We start from the raw sequence: 24,015 nt of genomic DNA on the forward strand, positions 1-24,015 counted from the left end.
TTCCAAAACCAGTGGGAGGGGAAGCTACCACAGGACCGGTTTGGAGTGACAACAAGGGAGGGTTTGCCCAGCATCACAGGCAAAACTCTGGGTGGGCCCAAGAGCTCTGACCAGTGGAAGAAGGTTTTTGCCATATTCAATGTCCCCGAATGCCATGCAGGAGGGTCGGGACATGGGTGGAGGGAGGATGTGGCATCCTAGGATTGGCCAGTGGTGCCTGGATTCTTGAACCTTTCATCCACACTTATAAACCCCTCCACAAGAAAGAGACTGAGAGCAAGACCCTTTTCCTGTAGGTTGACAACACCAGAATCATAGACAGGTGGAAGGAGAAGCAACCTGATGCCGCTGATGGGCTAAGGACTTTTCCAGCAGCTGAACCTAGATGGGTCCCTCCAGGGCCAGTGGTGCTGGCCCCTTTATGTCCCATTGAGAACCAGTTGGGGGAAGACCTGGACTGCACTGCCACCCTGGATGCCCTCCAGGACGGCCAGGATGCCATAGGGTCTGGGAGGGCAGACAAAGGAGGAGACTGGCGCAGGTAGCCAGTAAAACCATCTTCATGCAAAGTGCACCAGGCCTTTTGAAAACACTCCTGGTGGCTAAAGCTCACCACGAGGAGCAAAGCGAGTGCAAGATCTTCAAAATCAGCCCTATGGAGTCCAAGTTGCGCATCTTTGAAGATTGCCCATTAAAACATGCCAAAATGGTGTGGGGCTCCACAGCTTCTAATTTACTCCTGGGGTGGGCTAGTGCCTAGGGGTCAGCCTACGTTTCTAATGATCTTGAAATTCTGATACCCCTGCCCCGAGACAAGACTGTGCCATTTGCAAGCATTCCCAGAGCTGGGAATTTATTTTCCTAAGCTTGGGAGTCTAGGGACTCCATATGGTTCAAGGTTACTATACACAAACCCTAATTCCAGAGTATGCATAGGAAGACTGATTTTGAAGTCTTTCGAAGTCTGGACATCCTTTCAAGCCTGCCACGTCTCCCCCTGCCCTTCCGGTCCCTCCGCCCCCCTGATTGCGGTGTTTGGTTACTGGCTGCTGTGGGGTGATGGCTTCCCTCAAAGTGAGTTTAAACCCAGTCCAGGCTGATTCTGGATCCATAAAGAAATAAGTTCGCTCTTTATATATTATCAGTTATTTTGCTAGGAACATCAAAGAATATTGGATGTTCAGGTCTCAGAGGTGTCGCTTCACAGAGAGGAAAGCAGAGCATTGCTGTTGGGTCAGCTGTGTATAGTCCGGAAAAACAGAGACTCTGCTATTCTCGTTTGGGAGAGGAGCAGCATGTTTTGCAGCCTGTAGGATTGCATCCTGGTCTTTATAAAGAAGTAGCTTTGCAACTATTGGACGTGGAAGTACCCCTGACTGGGGCCTGCGGTTCGGCACACAATGTGCCCTTTCCATAGAAAAATGAGGGGGGAGCAGTGATGTGGAAGTAAAGCTCTTCATCCATTCCTCTAAAATGTTAATCATGGATTGCACCTAAGCGTTCCAATTACTGCACTCTATTCTGCAAGTCACAGGAGGTCTTTACTTGGTCTTTCAGCTGTGGTACCATATCTGACACACCGCGTTTAGTTTCTGTGTCTCTACTTGTTATTTTTCATTGATCCTCCTGAAGGAGTCCGAATTCCATCCAGATTTCCTTGATTTGTGATTCCACTGAAGTACGCGAAGTCTCTATTGCTTGAAAAATTACGTCTAATATTTCAGAGTGTTGTGTTGATTGACTTGACAGATGCACTTGTTCTTGGCAGTCTACTGCACTCGCACCCCGTAATGCACGGTTTATGACCTCACACATTATATCACTCATGACATGGTCAGTGACATCACTGATGACATCACTCATGACATCTCAAATACAAAGAGGTTTGAACGTAATAATTACCCGGAGATGCGAACTGAGATGTAGAAAATGTGTTACAAAACAACAGAAACAGTCATCATAGCTACTTAGATGAGATTCTCTTTGCAGTAGGAACATAAGAACTTCAGTGAGGCACTTCCTTTGGCAAGTTGGAAAGATTATGAATATCACTTGCGGCCAATTTGAGAGCTTAATTATGAATACCTCGACTCCAGAATGAAGGTCATTCTTGCGATGAGTGTAAAACAATGCCTACACTTGAGAAGATAACCCCTAGAAACACCTTTATAAGTAATAGGTTTTCACTGGGAAGGCCAGTTTTAGAAAGTGAAACTAGACAAGTACACAGTATGAATAGTGCACTAAACAACTTCCACTGACATGGTACTTTCAAAAGTGTCAAAATGCAGTAACAGAAATCTTCATTTAAAGATTTAAAGAATATAGCTCGTGAGTGGTATAGGTCTGTGAAGTGTTACCAATGCCAAAAGGGTTCGTATGGAGAAGCTATCTGCGGAACAGCAAACTAAAGGAGAATGATTTTGACACGCATCTCTTAAAGTAAATTATGGCCCAAGAAAAGTCCCACCGTTCACAGTGAAGTCTGGGAACTTGTGTCCTGGAAAGAATGATTGAGTAACATTGCCTGGGCCTGTATTTTGCTTTTCATTGATTCAAACCATTTAACTCAGCTGTTTATAATCTTGGCATAAGGCTGATCTAGGGGAGCCACCAGTTCAGCACAAGCTCCATTTATTTAAAAAACAACAGGATTCAGTGGATCCCAGGACTCATGAATTGCTCACCGACAAGCATTCTTTCTTCCAGTTAATCTACATGAATGTTCTATTTCATGCACAGGCCCTGGCCAAACACTCTTCTCATGGGTGGCTGGATATCCCTAGTGACAGGTCTGTGTTTAGGGACTCCATGCTCCCTGGCACTGGATATTCCTTTATATGTGTGATTACTACGTTTTTCACACCGTTCAGTGTTGGATATGCCTAAAAGTCTACAGAAGCGACATTCTGTGTGCCAGTAAATTGTATGATATCCTGTCTGACTACTAGGTACTAAGAAATCAGAAATGTACAGCTTACAGTTTTCAAAAATATAATTACCCATGAGCTGCTGTAGTTCTATCTGCACGAAGTACATCAAACATGTAGAGTTCTTTCAGCAGTTTTTCACTCTCTTCTGCAGCTTCTTCAGGAGAAGGAGCCTGTCCAATAAATGCAAAATGTGCAACGTTACAATAGTACAAATGACGAACAAATCTCTATATGCGGCATATCTCATGTAAAATGACACAAGTTAAAATAACAAAACATTTTACAAATTAATATTTTTGTTTCTGAGAGTGTGGAATACCTTCCTGGTATTTGATGGTGAATAATGCTATTTGCTGTCATGTTTGCCATCAGGTTCTTTTATATTCTGAGTACTGACTCTCCTCTTCTTTGTCGCCCTCAAAGCAAAAATGCAAATAGCTAGGTAGTTTTAAAATTACAAAGGGTGTACCTGGATGCCACATTATGAGATAGCATCGTGAAGAAGTGCACACCACTGCTCATCTCCTGAAGGCCAAAAGGAAGAAGGAGGCAAGGCACGGGATACCATCTCCTGGCATCCGCCCACTCAAGCCCTAGAGCCTGGTGAAAATCCATGTAGAAGAGAAGTGACATGAAGAGGCACGCTTGAGGGTTGTTAAGACCCGTAAGTATTTGCACAGATGTGCCTGCCTGGCTACCAGTATTTCAGAGGCACCACAGTATTATTAAGCTCTGGAGCTTTGCTCTGACTCCTCCTGGTCTCGTGGTACAACCCGCTGCCCACGTTTGATGTGCAGTGGTTGCCTGTGGGAGAGCAGAGACTGCAGTGGCAGCACAGAAAGCCAGAGAATAGACTTGGGAGCACTACTACAAAATAGCCAATGTGTAATTATGGGCACATCAGAGTTTCCATTGAAAAGTCATTTTTTCATTTTCTTAATAATGTTGTCACATTTGACGAATCTACACAAAACCTTCCACCAAAAAAGCTATTCTGACTTGTGTTCAGCAGGCCACGTTTCTTGCGGACCTTCAAAGGATGGGTGAGAATAAAGTGGGGTCAAAAAGTGACAGCTCATATTAGAACTCCTATAGGATTCTGTGCTCTCTAAAGAAACTTAAACATGCGAATGAAATTACGACAATCTTTGCACGAACAGTAGTAATTTACTCAGGGAAGTGCCTTTGTCTGGTTTACTGTGAGTCCCTTTACTAGTTACAAAAATGTGTCAGATACGTTTGAATTCATTGAATGTTTATGAACTTACACATAAAAGCACAGCACATTAAGTAACAAAACATACTCAAACCAACAGTTAATACTATATTCATAACAGTCACTTTAATACTGTTAAAAAGAATGAGATAATTATTTTTATCTAAAGATTACTATTATATGTTGCATCATGGGTGAGGTCAAAGGTTGTGTTTAGTGTGCCACCTGTGCTTTGCATGGCTGCTGTGCGAGCTATGGATTGCAGACCTCAACATAGCTATCACATTTCAGTGTTTATTTTGTTTTGTTTTCTAACCGTAATGTTACTGCATCTGTCTTTTAATTTGTTTGCAAATAGAATATATATATGTAAGAAAATGCCTCTTTTTGTATGGTCACCTGCACAGTTTTGACAGATTCTGCTAGTTTTTCGATTTTGAGAGTGCACAGTACGCTAACCAGACCTCAGCGCCAATGCAGTGACCCTCAAATATGTATGTTTGATTGGCTCATACCCGATTGGCACACGCTAACTTATTTTTAAGTCTCTAGTATATGGTACCAGGGGTACCCAGGTCCCTTCAGGGACTGCAGCACTTATTAGGCCACCCTGAGTGGGACAAGGTAAAACATGACTCCCAGTCTGCCACTGCAGACTGGAAGAGTAGTTCAAAACTGCTAGCCCGACTTTTGCATTCTAATCAATAGCAAAGTCCAAGCTCCCTTTCTAATATGCGTAAGCCACCCCTACAACAGGCCTACAGAGTCCTGAGGCATGGTGCAGCATATTAGAAGTAGAACATGTGCTTACCCTATTCTAAGAGTAAAAAACAGCAATTGTCATTTTTACTGGGAGAGAGCCTGGTAGCCCCATTAGCGAGCACAGGGTTACATGTTGACTGCTCAGCTCTGATAACTTCTGAATGGGACTACCATAAGTTGGTACTTTAAGGTATTAAACAACTTGCTATGAAATTAATGCAAATTGTTGGCACATACAACTTTTAGGAAGTTGCCAGTCTGTTGCCCAAGTTTTCCAGTGGCCATCTGCTGAGACAGCCTTCTGTCCGTCTGGGGAGATGTGTAAATGAGTCCCAGGACAGGTAACAATAGGAGCCTGCCGTTGGAGGAGGTGTTACCTCCTCCTGACAGGAAGCCGCATCGGGTGTTGGCCCAAAAGGAGAGCTTCAAAGGGGAAGCTGCCTTTGAAGGGATAATGGTGATCACACTAGAGAGGGGCTGCTCTTTTGTGTAGGAAGTCAAGCTGGCTAGAGAGGGGAAAACCAGCTGTGAAAGTGGTTTTCCATGGGCTTTTAGCTCTAGGGTGGCCTACCAAGCTTCCCACACCGAGGGGACGGGGGTCTCGCCATCATGGGAGTGGGCAGAATGGAGTCTTCTGGGACAGCTAGATGGCACACTTTGCCATAAGTTGTCAACAGCCAGGAGGGAACCTGGTAACCCATTATTTTCTTACCATAACCTCCCCAGAGGGCCCTTTTTGCGCATAAAAAGGGCACCCCTAGCAGCCAAATTCAGATCTTGCTTGGCTGGATAACAGGACAAAAGAAGAACTGCCTGCTGACCCTGAGACCGGCAAAGAAGTGGGTGCACTGAAGTTGAACTGAACCTGATGCTCTTTGGGCTAGCAAACTGGACATTTACTTACCCTTACCCTGAGAGTACTTCGAGGAACATCGACCCCTGTGGTCAGAATCAACTCACCAAGAAAGTAGATCAAAGAGTAGCCCCAGGAAGACTTCTGTTGACTGCACAGCATCTTCAGCATTCTTTAGCATCTAGAGTATCCTATATTCATTGCATGAGGCCAACTCCATAGAAGTCAAAGGCAAGGAACCATTGGACCTGTACTGAATACTGCCATCCTTGAGGAGGAAACTGTTTCTTTGCATCTTGCTGGTCCCCTTGACTTGCTGGTCCCCTTGAATCCCTGCTAGAGTTGGTTGCCCAAAGTAACTCTGAGCAATCACATTCCGATTTGTCCAGCTTTTTCTTGAAAAGGTTTCTGAGTATCAAATTTGTTGCACTTGCCAGTGCTTGTCCATGGTTAAGTGAAAAGTCCTGATCTATTTTGTCTTATAAAATCTATATCTCCAGATCCCTTCAGTGGAATGTTTTCGTTTTGGTGTCCATACATTCATACATTTTTTATATATTTTTATAAATTGTTGTTCGATTTCTTGAGTGTCGGGTTTCTTCTTCAATTGTTTTGGTGCTGTTTAAATGCTTTACAAGTGTTCCTTTGTGTAAGTCTGCCTGCTCAGAGCCACAGGTACACAGGGTTGAGCTAAAGTTTAACAAACAAAACCTAACATATCCTATAAGAGTTGGTTGTGTATTACACTGTGAGGTCACACAACCACGCCATATAATACAGTGGCTGTCACCACTGCATACTTATAATTTGGACATAGTTCCCATAGGAAGAGAGTTTTTGGGACTTGCTAATAATTTTAGCGCCTTTTGGCTGATTTTGATGATGGCTACTTTGTTATGATGTTGATTATTGATCCTTACCAAGTACAGTACAGTCTTTCCTATGGTGGTTTTTATACTGACAGATCCGGTCCACACATGTTCTCTGACCCCAGGAAGTGTAGGTTGTAGTGCTTCATCTCAGATGTTACTTGAGCCAGCTGTTCTGTGTAATTCATAGTCTGTACATTCCAGACTCCAATTATACTCTTGCATTTGGCACTCAGAAATTCCATCATCCTGTCACTGCCTTCCCTGCAGCTTTGACTACTCTCAATTATAAATGTCTAATGCAGACTCTGGAAGGCTCTCGCGCCCAGAAGATTTAGTGGTTCTTGCTGCTGTTTCCGTAGCAGGTGCTTTTTTTGGGACAAGGTTGATAACCCTTTGCCCGACACCCAAACTGGAAGACCAGTGGATTGTGATTCATCTGGTCTCTTTCCTTTGATCTGTCCAGCTTGGGTGACCCTGCCAGGACACTAAGCTCCTGCAAACGTAGCCCCACGACCACTTCCTCTGAGTAAGGGGGGCAGAAAATTCTTAATTGAGTGGAAACCAGTCAACAGCAGACTCATTACTGCAAGGTTAAACAGGCTGGGTTCTGCAAGGGCAGAGGGTGTGTTGATCAGATCTTAATGTAATATCACAGAGCAGTGCTCGGAGTGGGACTGCAGATACCTCCACCTTTCCCGAATTAGACAGGACTGTTGTGAACACAGAAAGCTTTCCAAACCAGAAGGGCAGACCACAAAGAACACCAAAACCCAAGGCAAGAAAATGATATAGTACACCAGTCGTAGCATATGATTGTGATGCTAGGGCTTGTGCCAACACACGTCCTTTCTACACAGCTGATCACCAAATGTTAGACCCAGCGGTTTACAGCTGGCTGGGATGCATCGAAGCCAGTCAGAATCCACCATCCTAGATAGGATGGGTACGATACACATGTATGATCACCTTCGCTCACCCTTCGGTAGCTTGGCACTGAGTAGTCAGGCTTATCCACAGTGCACAAGGGAAAAGTATTGGCACAACACTACCCTCACAACACACTGCGTATGCCACAAAAAGATTTCACACCGTGTGTATAAAACACTGGTCTTTGTATTACACACACGTTGACACCAAAATGATATACACAATATATATATACACTTTACTGTTGTATGCAATTGCCAAACTTTCCCATTAGCAGAAGAATGGCATGAACATATATGCCCTATTCAGAGGTATTCATCCAGTACAACATTCCCCAATAACGCATACCCCCAACAGTTGCCAAGGTAAAGCAATAACAGGTCTTTGACTGAGCCTCGCAGTCACGCGACTACACCTGTCAATGATACACGTTGCTCCTGCTGGCGGCACATTGATTAGATTGACGGAACCACCTAAAACGGAAAGAAACGGTTACTTTGTTTCGTCCATCCAGATTAGACCTCCAGACACCCAGTAGAACCTGCACGAGTGTGGGATCGTTATACTCCCTTCCACCCGCCTAAGACAAAAGGTTGCGATCCAGGAAGCTGGTGCACTTCCAAGTCTGGAGAAATTTTTACCCTCAAGCAGAGATGTGAGCTGCCAGAGCTCCCGGGAGCCAGCTATAGGTGCCCAAAAGGCATAACGAAACCCCTCGGGTCCTGGTATGATGTTCTTCAACACAAAGTACCTTGTGGTGTGGGTCCAGGGAGAAGAAGCTAGCAACCTCGGACAGAGGTTGTAAGACACTGTCGTCCTTATGATCTGGAGGTCGAAGACAGTCTCAGCTCCCAGCTCAGGTCCCCCAACACCCCTTGGACACCACACACTCCGGAGTGCAAGCCAGCATGGGTCCCTTGGTTGCAAGCATGGGTCCCTAGAACTCTGCAAGCTCCCCCCTGCATTCCTCACACTACTCACATCACAGCACCTCAGGTTAGCTGCTGATCTTTAGGAGCACACTCCTCTGCACAGTGTAATGACGGTGTACATTTGGATGATCTTGTCCCAACCGACGATCGCTTCCACACGTTTCCGGCACACACTGCGAAGTCCTTACGATCTCGTGGAAATGGGGAGATCCTCTGTGTCCCTGGGATCTCGTGGACAGGAGGCCAGGCAATTGGCCCTGGAGAGTTCTTAAGGACCGGGGCCCTGACAGTTGGCACTTAGTTGCAGTCCAGCAACATCCGGTCAGAATCCTCCAAGTGATAGTCCCCTTCCTGGAGCACGAAAAGGTCCAGGCCACTACAAGTCTGAGGATAGTCCAGTTGCAGTCCCTCCTGCCCTAATGATTCCTCTTGTCGATGTCCCAGTGTCGAACCGGCGTAGTATGGTTCCAAATCCAAAAGCGTCTCTAACTTTGAAAGCCCGAGCCCCAGCAGGTAAATCTTTAATGGCCTTTGAAGACACGAACAGTTCAAAAGGCAACCTGTGAAATGCCAAGACCCTCACTAATGTTTGTCCTATCTGCCATCCTACCCGGTATCACTGTCTTTAATGGGGCCAAGACCCTGCACCTTGGAATGCAGGGGCCAATTTCACCTCCACATAACCGTCCCTGAATGACCCCTCAGAGGACTGCAGTTTTTTGAGCCCCTAGGTAATGGCCTTCTATCAGGAATGCACAGATGTGGCTGCCCCCACCCAGCACCCAGATGTGAATTAGGAGACAGGCAGAAAGACACATAGAGCCACAAGCATTGAAATGGCCACTTTGCCAAAGTGACATTCCCATGCACGGAATCGCACATCCACTCACACTCCTGGAGAGAATTCGCCATTACCAATTCATAGATATTAAACATTATAATGCTACTATTCTGCACGTAGGAAATACTGCTCAATAGCCTATTCCTACATTCCCCCATGCTAATCCAGGCCCTATCATACCGAACACACCATCCGGTGTCATTCACGACCCTTGCATGGAACACACATGCGCACATGCCCTACCTCTTCCTGACAATGCACCCTGTCCCTAGGGAGAACACCCATATAGCAAGAAACATGCAGAACCCTGGCACGTAGCTTTTTAAATGCCAAGCAGAGTAACGGTAACCTATGCACACAGGCCCCACCAGGGCAAACCTGTGGCACGATTGATGAACTACCTTCGTGGATGGCACAATCAGTGCTGTAGGCCCACAGAGGAGCATTCGAGGCACATGCCCTTGGTATATGTCTTACCCCTAGACTTAAGGAACTTACAGCTAACTCGAATCAGCCAATCATGTATACACCAATCACCAGTATATATATGTCAAGCACAGCGCTTTGGTACTGAGTGGCAGTGGCAAACGCGCTCAAAGTGCTAATCCAACAAAATAAGGTCCAAACATGAAATCAGCAGCCAAAAAGGTTAAGGGAGACCACGTCAAACCAGGTCTAACAATGAGCATTGATGAAACTTTGAAGGAATAACCTTTTAAGGATGTTCAGTGCACGAACTACAATGTACACCCAAGTGATCCTTTTTCCACCCAGAGTTTGTGCTGGCAGAATGTACAGGTTTTGAAGCGGGGGCCCGCCACACTATGGTGAATACATAGACTGTGACCCAGCTGGCAAGCATTTCCTAGTAAGTCCTCGTCCATTGTAAGTGGGGCCTTCTTATTCATATTTAAGATTGAAAGAATGAGCATGAACAGTGAGCTGCACGGATTGTCACACCTTACAAATGTATGTCCGGTGCATTTCTTAAATTATTTACATCAACTAAGTAATTCAATTCTTTGACCAAGCAATTAGTTATACCAGTACCTTACTAATAATTGATACAGAATTGTTAGTATTTGCTCGTAATACATTTTAGTATTTGTCAAATAAAATGCTGCTGTCAAACACTAACTTTGTGGTCTCTTTGTAAATGGTGTATCCCTGTTACACACAGAGGCTAAATGTACTAATTGGGAACATCCTTTAGGATGCAGCCGGAGTCACGCTGTGCCTTCACAGCACCGGCAACAGAACGAATGCGTCATTAGCACACAATCGTTCTGCACGTAGTTACGACGACTTTCTTTAGGGGGGCACATGGTGGAGTGGTGTTCAAATCAAAGTCCAACCTTCCCTACTGTTGCGCACACTGGAGTTAGAATAGTAAAATAAACTATTCCAATATCCAGCGCCCCCCTAAGGCAAGTCGTTAAAATGACTTGCGTGCAGAACAAATGCGTGCTAAAGACGCATTCGTTCAAATGATGGAAAAAAGCATGCGGAATTCCGTCATACATTCGTACTAATTCACTTTAACTGAACCATAAGTTACATTCATTCATTGATAAGCACTTTTGAGTGGTGTATAATAAAGTTAACTCACCTGACTTGTATTATCAGAAAAGGGCTATCTTCTTACATATACCCACTACATTAAATATCGAAGGTTCGAACAGTTTATTGTTATTTGCTGTTCTAAATTTTCACAATGAATGTATAAATCCTAGTTCGGTCTACACATAATACTGATAGTTGTAACATTTCAATGTAGATATTAGTTGTATACATCTGAAAAAATAAATAGGACTAAACAGAAAAACACCCACTTTTGAAATAATGAAAAAAATAAAAATAACTACCTAAAACACCACATTTAGCACTTTGAGTCATCTATAGTCAAAACTTGGTTAAATGTAATTGTGTGAATTCACTTATAATCTTAGACAAATAATGATTGAATGATTTCCCCATTGAGAATCACCTTTAATTCTAATTTACATTCTCTGTGACATAATTATGGCAATAGTATATATTCGCCGTGAGAAACAGACAATAGAAACAGCAGCACAATATGTACCCAAGGTTAGAATAGGTATAAACTGAGAGCCACTCTCATGCTCAGGCACGCAGACATCTTTCATGCCTAGGTTTCTCAGAGATGGGAGAGCTTTAGGAACTATCGACTAGCACAGAATGACTTATTTGAAACTGTATTGTTACGGACGCATGTTGGATGGAGTAAAGTGTAATGCTTGGGGCCCTAAACCCTCATTCAGCAATACAAATGACACACAGACAGTAGTGTATGGTACTGGAACTCGGCCAGGGCACGTTCACCTGGCCCTTTTTATGAGACGCCTGTGATGGATATGTGTGGGGTTGGTGTAAAGGCCAGGCCTTGTGAAGTGGCTGGTTACATAGAGCATATGCTGGAACACTAGAACGTGTCCAGCAGATCACTACACAAAAGTTGCTGTATACTGCAATGCAGAGTGCAGGAGCACTGTACCCTCACTGGTAAATGAGGAAAGCAGTAAAGAAGGAAAATTGTACAAAGTGTGGTACTCACAAACAGCAGTATGAGGTTTGCTGTAATGCGAATGAGGGGTGCAGTAGGACCTTTGCCAGGTAAGGTCATATCTCGACTGGACTTGAACAAAGACTTAACTACAGGGAGAATTGTCCACTGACAATGGGCACATATTAAGTGCTCCAAAAGCAACTTTTTTGCAAGACAGCTTGTGCAAGGGCTCGTCACCAGCAAACAGCTGCCTTTTCATCGCCGGGGCACCAATTCCCCCTTCATTGTATAACCGAGAAGAAGCTGAAAAGACCACATCTCCCATGTCTATTACCAGGCAGACATTACATGTCACCAAAACAAGGACTAGCACCAGTCAGCAGAACACGGTGAAGGTGGCACGAGTTAAGCTGTGCAGCGCAGCCATCTACAGAGCAGTTGGTACCACACATTTCATTATAAGATGCTTACACAAGACGACAATGACATTAGCTTGTGGATGGAAGGAGGCCACCAAGATTGCCTGATGAGTTGTTTTGTAAAGCAATAAGGGCAAAAGAATAAGCAGAAGAAGGATGGCTGGACATTGATTTGTGGTATGTGTGATTCCTAATCCAAAATGCCAAATGATTAAGCAAATTATGTCTAATAAAGGATTTTGGGCCAGATGTACGACCCTTTTTTGCAGTCACAAGGGGCTCTTAGGCCTGTTTGCGACTGCAAAAAACGTGTGGCCAATATACCAACCCTATTTTACGAGTCGCTGATCAGTTAGCGATTCGCGAAATAGGGTTAGCAACTCGCTATTAGGAAGGGGCGCGCCAAGGGCGTCCCATCCTAATAGCGAGTCCAGAACCCATGTATGAATGTTTTGCGATCGCAATTGCGTTTGCAAAACGCTCACAGTTTATCACTCTTCTCAGAAGGATGGGAAGGAACTTGCAAACGGGAAGGGACCCCTTTCCCTTTGGCAAAACATGGACCACTGCCTGCGCTTAAAAAATGAAGCTGAAAAGTTTAATTTTTATTTTTTAAATGCATCCCATTTTCCTTTAAGGAAAATGGGCTGCATATTGAAAAAACTGCTTTATTGACAAACCAGTTCTAGACACGGTGGACTGCTGACCCCAGCAGGCCACCATCCTTGGGAGTGCTAGCCATTCCCAATGGGGTCAAAAATTGCGACTGCCTCATGAATATTCATGAGGCATGCAATTTGCGACGCCATTGGGAATCGCAATCAGTGTCTCAGACACTGTTGTACATAGCATTCTGCGACTCGCAAATTGCGATTCTCAATTTGTGAGTCCCAAAATGCTATGGTCATACATCTGACCCTTGGAGGTTCGATTTTTCAAGAATCTCTAAGCCCCTGGATCCATGAGCAAATTGTTTAATCAATTTCTACAGACATGCCATGATTCTCCAGTGCGTATTGATGAATTGGTGCATTGTTTGGCATGGTATTGAGACAAGCTCTGAGAACTGCTAGCCTCTGGATATATGGGGGCATATTGCACCAAAAACATCACATAATTGTAATTGTAAATAAATTTGTAGGGCGCACAGCTACCCACCATGGGGTCTCCCGGTGCCATAAATGAAAAGGCCAAACTGAGATAACTGTCTATTGAGAGAAGAGCCAAGTTTTCAAGTCCCTACGGAACTGTGTAAAAACGGATTGCAATTTTAAAGAGACAGGGAGAGAATTCCAAAGCTTAGGGGCAAGGTAAGAGAAGGAGCGACCACCCATTCTAACCAGTCTAAATCTGGGGATCGCATAGTTACCCTGAGAGGCTGATCTAAGGGCACGGGAAGGGGCATAGGGATAGACCAATGAACGCAAGTACAGAGGTGCCAAGCCTTGTTTGATTTTAAACATAAAGCAGAGAGCCTTAAATTTAATACGGCTCTCTATACGCAGCCAATGTAAGTCCCGCAAACAAGGAGAGATGGAAGATCTCTTAGGGACCTTGCAAAGGAGCCGGGTGGCAGAATTCTGCACCAACTGGAGCGTCTTGCATACCTCCTAGCTACAACCCAGATAGAGTACATTACCATAGTCAAGGCGGGAGGTGACAAGTGCTTGGACCACAGTACGTCTTGTAGAAACGGGAAGCAGCCAGAGGATTTTTCGAAGCCACCTTAAGATGGTAAAACAGGTGGCTGAAATGCTGACCGCTTGTTGACGCATAGATAGAGAATCGTCCAGCAAGAAGCCCAGGTTGCGTACATGCGTAACCGGTTGGGGTAACGGGCCCATTACCAAGGGCCAGTGATTCGGGCCCCAAAGATGTTTATCCTTGCCCAAAATAACTACTTCACTTTTATCGCCGTTGAGTTTTAATAGATTCACCTGCATCCATTCTGCCACGCGACTAAGTCCCTCCTGTAATGTTGAAAAGGAACACTCCTTGTTTGAGGATAGGGAGAAGATAATCTGCGTATCATCTGCGTAAGAGTAGAGGGATAGTCCCGCATCCTCCACAATCGAGGCCAGGGGTCGTACGTAGATGTTAAAAAGCATAGGGCTTAACGTGGACCCCTGGGGAACCCCATAAGCAGATGCACGAATAGAGGAGGAGCAACTTGAGGAGCAGACCTGAAATGAGCGCTGACATAAAAACGAGACTAGCCAAGACAGAGCGGACCCAACCACCCCAGCATTTTGTAGTGCGGTGAGGAGAATAGAATGGGACACCGTGTCGAAAGCGGCGCTCAAGTCAAGCAGAATCAGCGCCATGGTTTCGCCTTGATCCAAATGAGCACGTAGAGTCTCTGTGACCCCCAGTAGGGCAGTTTCCGTGGAAAAATATGTGCGGAAACCTGACTGAGAGGAATGAAGATAGCCTGTTGCCTCCACATGGGCAGTTAGATGAGTGTTAACATGCTTCTCCAAGATTTTTGAAAATATGGGTAGCAGGGAAATAGGCCGAAAGTTAGCAAAAACTGTAGGATCCGCCCCAGGTTTTTTCAGAAGAGGGATCACCATAGCCCTCTTCCATTCAACGGGGACAATGGACTCCCGAAGAGAGGCGTTAAGCAATTCTTGAATCACAAGGAGGGGAGCAGGTGCGAGCTGGCCAAGAATGGTAATAGGCATAGGATCTAAAGGGGAGCCAGATTTCACCTTAGAAAGACAGAGGCGTAAAGACTCTCGATCCAATAGAGGCCAGTCAGAGATCACTTCCTTGGGAGAAGGACTCTCACCATGAATAGTGGGGGAGAACTCACTACTGGGCAGTGGCAAACTAGCTGCCAAGGAATTGTGGATAGTTTCGACTTTGGTGGTAAAAAAGTCAGCGATCTCATTACATTGGGATTCCACAAGTGTTGGAGGGGCTGGGGATGTGTCAGCCCCTGCCAGCTTCTTTATCATGGAGAAAAGGGCCTTAGGGCGATTGCTGGCCTTAGAAATAGAGTCAGAGATGAAGGTCCCTTTCGTTTTCTTACAGGCTAGATGGTAGTGTTTTAGAGCTAACCTATAAGTTAATTTACTGTCTGCTGAGTAGGTTTTCCTCCAACATCTTTCCAGGTGTTTACACTTAGCCTTCATAATTTTAAGGTCCTGTGTGAACCAAGGGGCAGGGGGCAGGTGTACAAGAGGACGCTTAGAGCATAAAGGAAGATGGTGCTCGATTGTAGACGACAGCCACTGAGACACCTCCAAATTCAGAGAGGACACAGGAAGAGAGGTGTCAGGGCATGTAGATGTCAGCTCAGCATTGAACTTATCCAAATTCAGTTTAGACCAAGCTCTGAACCTAACAGCATTAAGGGGCAAGGCTGGTGAGACAACACTGTCTGAAGTAAAACTGAAATGAACGGCAAAGTGGTCCGACCAAATGAGGGGAAGAGGCGGGATACTGCAGTCAAGCAAAATATTGGATAGAACTGGGTCAAGTAAGTGTCCTGCCTGATGGGTAGGTCCACGATTGCATAAAACCAGATTGATTGCCTCACAGTCAGCAAGGAACGCTTTGCTCAAGTTGTTATTAACGTCTTCTAAATGAAGATTGAGATCTCCTATGATAACAAAGTTTGCAGCCTTCAAAACATAAGGAGCTATCAGCTCTGAGAATGAAGAGAGCCAATGGGTAGATTTATCTGGGGGACGATAAAGAAGAATACCCGATAGAGTCAGGTGAGGTGAAAGTGCTAATTTGAACAGCCCAGCTTCACAGTCGGGAAATGGCAAAGCTTCTAACCGGCATGTATAGATGTCTTTAAATATAATTCCGATCCCACCACCTCTCCCAGAACTGCGGTCTATTCTCAGTATTACATAGCCAGATGGAAGGGCACTGGCCACATCCGCACAGGAACTAGAGTGAAGCCAAGTTTCTGTAAGAAATAATGCATCCGGGAGAGCGGTGCTTAAAAAATCAAAAACATGTTCCTTATTTTTAGGGAGGGACCTGCAGTTGATACTCCAAAAATTAAAAGTGGAGCTTACTGACCCCAATGAGGTTTTAGTTGTACAGGGTTCAGATTGAGTTTTGCCTCTGTTACAGCCAAATATGAAATCACAGCCTGTGCATTTAGCCAAAGGTCTAATTGACAAATCAAGGGGTGTACAGGCGCATTCCTTACCCCGTAGCTGATGCAGTTCACCAGCAGAGTAATAGCGGCGTGTTCTGCTAACCCACTCGTCAGGAACATAATTACTGGCCGCTGGGCGCTCTGGGGCGCGGACGGGCGCAGACGGGCTTGCCTCTGGCGCGCCTCCGGTGCGCCATCGGCGCGCCCGCTGCGCGCATGCATCCGGTTATTTAAATAGCGGCCGGTCGAGTAAGGGGGCGTGGCCAAATGCGGAAGAGACCCTCCTACTTCACTTGCGAATTAGGAGCGAGTGTTAGGGGGCGTCATGGCAACACAACACAGGTGACAGCAAGTGCCTCAATGTTAGTCCCCACAACCACACACAACAAAACACTCTAGTCAACAAATTAAAAGTAAGGAACAAGGTTCCTGTGGTTAAAATTTTTTAAGTGCAAGTATGCGGGCAAGAAATGGTTGGCTCAGCGGCAGCGGACGGAGAACACAGAAGACCGCTGCGCGCTTGCATCTGGTTATTTAAATAGCGGCCGGTCGAGTAAGGGGGCGTGGCCAAATGCGGAAGAGACCCTCCTACTTCACTCGTGAATTAGGAGCGAGTGTTAGGGGGCGTCATGGCAACACAACACAGGTGACAGCAAGTGCCTCAATGTTAGTCCCCACAACCACACACAACAAAACACTCTAGTCAACAAATTAAAAGTAAGGAACAAGGTTCCTGTGGTTAAAAAATTTTAAGTGCAAGTATGCGGGCAAGAAATGGTTGGCTCAGCGGCAGCGGATGGAGATCACAGAAGACCGCTGCGCGCTTCCATCCGGTTATTTAAATAGCGGCCGGTCGAGTAAGGGGGCGTGGCCAAATGCGGAAGAGACCCTCCTACTTCACTCGTGAATTAGGAGCGAGTGTTAGGGGGCGTCATGGCAACACAACACAGGTGACAGCAAGTGCCTCAATGTTAGTCCCCACAACCACACACAACAAAACACTCTAGTCAACAAATTAAAAGTAAGGAACAAGGTTCCTGTGGTTAAAAATTTTTAAGTGCAAGTATGCGGGCAAGAAATGGTTGGCTCAGCGGCAGCGGACGGAGATCACAGAAGACCGCTGCGCGCTTCCATCCGGTTATTTAAATAGCGGCCGGTCGAGTAAGGGGGCGTGGCCAAATGCGGAAGAGACCCTCCTACTTCACTCGCGAATTAGGAGCGAGTGTTAGGGGGCGTCATGGCAACACAACACAGGTGACAGCAAGTGCCTCAATGTTAGTCCCCACAACCACACACAACAAAACACTCTAGTCAACAAATTAAAAGTAAGGAACAAGGTTCCTGTGGTTAAAAAATTTTAAGTGCAAGTATGCGGGCAAGAAATGGTTGGCTCAGCGGCAGCGGACGGAGATTACAGAAGACCGCTGCGCGCTTGCATCCGGTTATTTAAATAGCGATATTACGCGGTACTTGAATATAAGCGAAATCAGGGCTGGTGTTGCTACCTGCTCTAATGTGTGGGATGATTGGTGAGGTCTGGAAAGCCACACTCCATAACAAACTCCAGAGGTGACTCTCCAGGAACATGCTTGAACCAATTATTTCTATGTGACATGCCATACAACTTATGAGAAAGACAAAACCTTAAGTTAAATGGGACTGAGAGGTAAGCCACGCTCTATACCTGTGACTCAGTTCTCTTCAAAGACAGTCTGGGATGCCATGAAGTGGTCAAAGTACTGTATAACAACTACACAAATACATCTGCTTTCTATGCCTTCATATCATCACCACCACTACTGGCACAGCCACTACATCCCAAAAGCACCACAGACATTCTGAAAAATCGTTGCTTGCATGCAATGTCTCTAGTCTCATGATGGTAATAACTCAGCCAAACCACAAGCAAGTGTGTGGCACTCAGGTGGCTTAGCTACCAGACGCCCTTTGCATGCCATCAAACTAAGACTCATGCAGTTGAAATCCATCACCCTGTTTCCCTCTAACTGCCAACTACCATCGAATACCCAGAGGGACTCCTAATGAAAAGTCTCCTTCAACTGTTGCTGTGACCTTTTGCTGACCCCTGCCATTACAGAACTCCCTTTTAAACGTTGCTTAATCGGTTTCCTTCTAGAACTCTAAGTGGTGTATCCCCCCTCTAACTCTTGTACAGGATTTCTGACATACATTGTTGAAGGAACACCCACTCATCATGGGGATCACTGCACATCAAAGTCTACTGTGTGGCATTAGGAAACTTACATCTGGGGCAGAAGCTTCATGTAGTGGGTCTAAAAGGATAGTTGTAGGGGTCTGCTGGGTGGATCTGTGGTTTGTGGATAGAGGTCTAATAACCAATTGGGAATACCCCAGACACCCCAGGGGTGGACAGACATGGTCCTAAAGCGTGTAGGGGAGGGGTTAGAAAACCATGCCATCTGTGTCTTCTAAATGGAGTAAAAAGTAGTGATAAAGCCTCCATGGATAGAATATTCTCCTGGAGGTGAGAGTGAGTGGTAGTAAACAGCCAATGGTAAAAGGGAAGTTCTAAAGTCACCGGGTAAAGGACATGGTTTGGTGTGCATGAGTGGTTGGCACAAATTTACCTGCGCGAGTGAAGGACTCAAATTGCCACTCTGAGGCAGTCTCTTGAATCCGTTTGATGGTAAAAGGTTCTCATCATAGCAAACTGGACTTTCAATGTCTACTGAGAAATAGTCTGGAGGGGCAATCAACCTCCAGTACACACCAAGCTGATTTCTGATGATGACCTGCCTCTGGAAGACCACAAGCCACACTGATTCAGCCCTGCTGGCCTGTATCCTAGCCCGTGCCTGGAGCGCCCCCTCTTTTATGCCCACACTCCTCTCTGCTATTCCACTAAAGTGCGTGACCTTAATCCGTTATAATGATTGTGAAAATTCTTAACATCCCTTATAGATGTGTATGTGCTTACTTTCTACTACTTTGCAATTTTGCAGCAGCCATACAGATGCCCGTTTGTATTCATAGTAACTGAACAAATTGTGCACAGTTGCAAACAGTAATAGCCTTGCCTCACAATTCTAGACCTCTGCTCCAGGCAAGTAAGGTGAAAATGTACAAAGTTGTAACTGAGGACAGGAGGGAACGATGAACGTTCACCTGAGTAACTTTCTAATGACCTTGCTTTCCATGGAAATAAAGAAGTGCTGCCATGACAAATGTTTTCTGGAAGCAATTTTCCTGCTAAGGTGTGGCACATACATAAGAAAGTCAGTCAGTAACAGCATATGAACATGGAGGGCACCTTAAACCAGAAGCTGTTTTTTTCCTAACAAAACAACATACTGGTATGTACATATTTTGAAGTATTCTGTGGTGGTCCTCTGGTCCTCTGTTGTTTCCTCACTCTTCTCCTCTTGGGTCTCTTCTGGCAAAAAATATTTGGGAGATTAGGATGGTGATTTTGCCTTGGGCTAAAGTGTGTTCAACATGAAACTTGAGGTGGCATTTTGTTAAGATTTTCACTGCTGTCTTTACCTTCCATCAGCCACTGCTGCCTTCAACCTCACTGGCTGCACTGCATACAACAACTTGCATCTCTCTACAGGAAATGAGCTCCTTTGTTTTTTTAATATAGATGTCGATGTGTTTATGGATAAAAATGAACTAGCGTCCTTAGTAATAGAATCACCTGCCCCAAGATCCACATCTACCTCAACACGCAAGTAGGCAGGCCCTGCGACCTAGACCCGGTATTACTGCTTGATGGGTCACATTTGGGAGGGTGCTTGGCTGGCAGACAAACAAGCGGGCAGGAAACTCTTAATCAATCCCACAGATAGGTGAAGTGACATTAAAATGGTCAGGGGAGATTACCCACAATAAAGCACACATGGCTTGAAGGAGATAGAAGGGCTTCTGAAAACACCATAAAGTCAGAGGCCAAGTGAGTTAGGAACACATAGCCAATCAGAATCTAGCACACGTTGTGATCACACGCTCCCCATGCCAAACATCTGGACACATTCACCACTGGCCACACTGTATTGTATTGTATCGTAATTGCATTTATATAGCACTTACTACCCCAGATGAGGCGTTGAAGCGCTTTTTCAGCGAGTAGCACGCTACTCCGGGACCCATAGAGGATTAGTGTTGAATTAGTATAGTGAAACATGCAAATAAATTTTAAGTGGTGGATAGGTTAGTCAGTTATTTGGATTCGGAAGGATAGCAGAAGGATAGAAGAGGGGAAAAAAAGGTTTGTATGTATATAGCGCTTGTTACCCCTGATGGGGTGTTGAAGCACGCTACTCCGGAATCCCATAAAGGATTAGTGCTGAATTAGTATGGTGAAATATGAAAGTAATTTGAGTAGTGGATATTAGTCAGTTATTTGGAGTGAGAAGGGTAGCAGAGGGATAAAAGGGAAGAAAGGTTTGGATTCATGTAGCACCTGTTACCCCTGATGGGTGTTGAAGTGCTTTTCTCGCGAGTAGGACGCTACTCCGGAACCCATAAAGGATTAGTGTTAAAAATTAGTATAGTGAAGTATGAAGTAATTTGAGTGGTAGATATGTTATTCAGTTATTTGGATGGAGACAGGTAGGTTGCAGGATGGAAGAGGGAAAGAGGTTTGTATTTATATAGCGTTTGCTACCCCTTGATGGGGTTTTGAAGCGCTTTATTGGCGAGTAGCACGCTACTCTGGAACCCATAAGGATTACTGTTGAATTAGTATGGCAAAACATGAAAGTAATTTGAGTGGTGGATATGTTAGTCAGTTATTTGGATTGAGAAGGATTGGGGAGGGGAAGAAAAGGGAAAAAGGTTTGCGTTTATATAGCGCTGGTAACCCTGATGGGGTGTTGAAACGCTTCACTGGTGAGTAGCACGCTACTCTGGAACCCAAAAAGGATTAGTGGTGAATTAGTATAGTGGAATATGGAAATTGAGAAGTAAACATGTTAGTCTGTTATTTTGATTGAAAAGGATAGTGGAGGGACAGAAGAGTGAGGTTTTTTTTTTTGGGTCTTTGCAGTAGGAAAAGACATTTGGATGAGTAAAAAGGGGTTTTTGAGGGGAAGAGTCAGATGGGAGAGTTTATTAAGGTTTGTTTTGGGGGTCAGTATAGTAACGAGTCAAATTATTCTTAAAAAGGGGTTACCCACCGAGATACAGAGTGGACTGGACAACGTGGTTGGTCTAGATACCAAACCATGGTGTGAGATACAAGCTTATATACTCCCCTACCACAAAGGAAGCAAGAAAAAGATAGAGAAAAGCAAAGCAGGAGCCGGTCCAAAAAGACATTGTGAAACTGGTTCAACACAAGTTTAAAAAGACTTCCCTTGAGGGGCAGCAATGGACGCAATCATGCAGATGGCACCAGTCTAAATGGGGGCTCCACCGCAAAACTCCAGAGGGTTCCAAACAGGCTATGGCAGCAAAGGCCAGGGAGGTTGCCAGAAACCAGACCCTTGGGAGTACTACTATTGCCATAGGCCAGGCTGCCAGGCAGAGAGATGCTGGTTAAAGGCATACCACAAACAGCAAAAGCAGCAGAGATCAATGGACCAGGGCCAGCCACCACAAAACCTCACAAATGTCCCTCCTCAGCAGCAAGCACAGGGGAATCAGAATGTATCCTAAACCCAGTCTCAGGGAGGACCGCCGGGCACCACACAGTCGTAGCCGTGATCCAGCAATTGGGCAAGCACTGACCGCAGCAGCCACAGACAGGGAACTCAACACAACATGGACATGGGCCACAACACCCACAGGGAGGGGTGATAGTGTGGGGAGGTAGCATCTTCGCACAATCACAGAGCGAAACTGCAAAGTAAAATAAACCCCTGAGCACAAGTAGGAGTTATCCCAACAACCTAACATCCATTGGCTAATAACTAGTACCCACTTACCCTCTTCCTCCAAATCTGTACCAGGAACAAAAAGGACTAATTAGACAACAGTGGGAGTTAAAAATGTTTACTTGCGTCCAGAAATTCAGAGCCGCTGAGAGCTTTGTCGATCGGGGCCCTAACTAAGTACATCATCAAGTGGGAGCTCTCAAGGGGCCCCACTCTACTGCCGATCCCCCAGGACAGGGTTGGCTTTCCACGCCCCATGGGTAGGACAGTGTGACAAGGGGCATAACGGAGAACTGTTTAAAAAGAGATGCCAAGGTCCCGCGGCCAAAGACAAAAAGGAAACATTCCAATCGAAGGGTCTCCATTTTCAGGCACCATTTCTGTGGCCACTGTTTTCTTCATGGCGGAGAGTTCCAACAGCGCCCCCAAATGCTCAAAGTCTCCGTATCAAATGGAAGCCTCCCTTCCAGTTAAACAAAATCATTCTCTGTGACGGGAACCATGTTCTCTTCCTACTCCTGAGATGATCGATAAGCTAGGAGGCCTCAGCATGATGACAAGTCCAAGCCTCCAGTTGAAAGTTCACCAGGGTGACCAGGGACCCCGGATATGCTGAGGCAGTCCTGTTTTTCATCGCCACCCAGACGACTTTGCAATTGTTTGGGTCAAAGTCCCAGGTTTTCGGTATAGTCATGTTTTTTGATGTTACAGAGCAAATACTAGCTTAACTAGCCTTCTACTATACTTTTTGTAAATTGTTGGTTTCCAAAAGTCCAGTCACACCCTTCCAAAATCTACAAGAGAGACACCACTTCATTAGGCAACGCATGACCCTAGAAACCCCAGCAGCAAGCTAAGGGTGCACCACTACGCTGATCGAAAGTGGGGTGGGGTCCGAACGAGAAGCATCTTCCAGGGAAAGCAATCGGCCCCAACTTTGGACCCCACAAGATGGCATAAGTGGAGGGAAAGGAGGGCCACTGAGAAGACTCCAAATCTCTCCCGAGCATGCCGCGAGACTCAAGGAAGCACCCAAAACCACCCACCCAAGGTTAGCCCAAAAAGAAGATTCCAGATACAAAGGTGGGGTCAGGATCAGCCAAAGCTAGGTTGCTGAAATCTACGAGGGGGGCCATACCATGTTGCACACCAGGTACCGGGAACAAGGAGGTGCATAAGGACCAAAACATGCTCACAGCATGTGGCAGGCATTAGCATTCGCCCCTCTTCCCACGTGTTCCACTCATCTATAGCGGTACTAATCCAAACAGGGCATAACAAATGTAACTGAGGGTAGAATCCAAAGAGGGAGCCCTCAGCGGGGTAAATAACTACGGGAATGGGCCGCACAGCAACAGGACCCTTAGGCACTGGACAAAGCACATTTGACAAAAATTAGCATCACCATAGGACTCAGCTAAAAGCCACAATTCCATCCCCCCCAATGCTCATGAGACTACCCAACAAACATATTTAACACCAATTTAAGCATCCAGTTAGGATTGGAAGGGGGCACAACGGCTTATAAAAATGGATTTGATCTGTCTAGATAACTAATATTTCTAAAACATATCCCAACACGGGTCACATTCCGATGTCCCACTTGATCCAAACCTATCAATTACAGGGCATGTGTTAACAATCAAAAACAGGTAACAGAGAAGACATCAAAAGTGCACCAACGCGATCTGTTGTCAACTTCCAAACTTACACCAATGGAAGGAGAGAAAACGCTTGACCTACTTAACATCA

At 45.4% G+C, this 24,015-nt stretch overlaps 1 protein-coding gene across 1 annotated transcript in view; it reads right to left on the reverse strand.

Annotated features, from left to right (window-relative positions):
- The window catches only part of ASNS (asparagine synthetase (glutamine-hydrolyzing)), a 245,567-nt gene that overhangs the window by 112,838 nt on the left and 108,714 nt on the right, over positions 1-24,015 (reverse strand). Inside the window, exon 9 of the mRNA XM_085630875.1 lies at positions 3,003-3,103. Within this exon, the coding sequence (XP_085487001.1) occupies positions 3,003-3,103 (101 nt within the window). The remainder of the gene's footprint in view (positions 1-3,002; positions 3,104-24,015) is intronic.

The sequence above is a fragment of the Triturus cristatus genome, chromosome 10 (genome assembly GCF_964204655.1).
Source record: "Triturus cristatus chromosome 10, aTriCri1.1, whole genome shotgun sequence".
Lineage (NCBI taxonomy): Eukaryota > Metazoa > Chordata > Amphibia > Caudata > Salamandridae > Triturus > Triturus cristatus.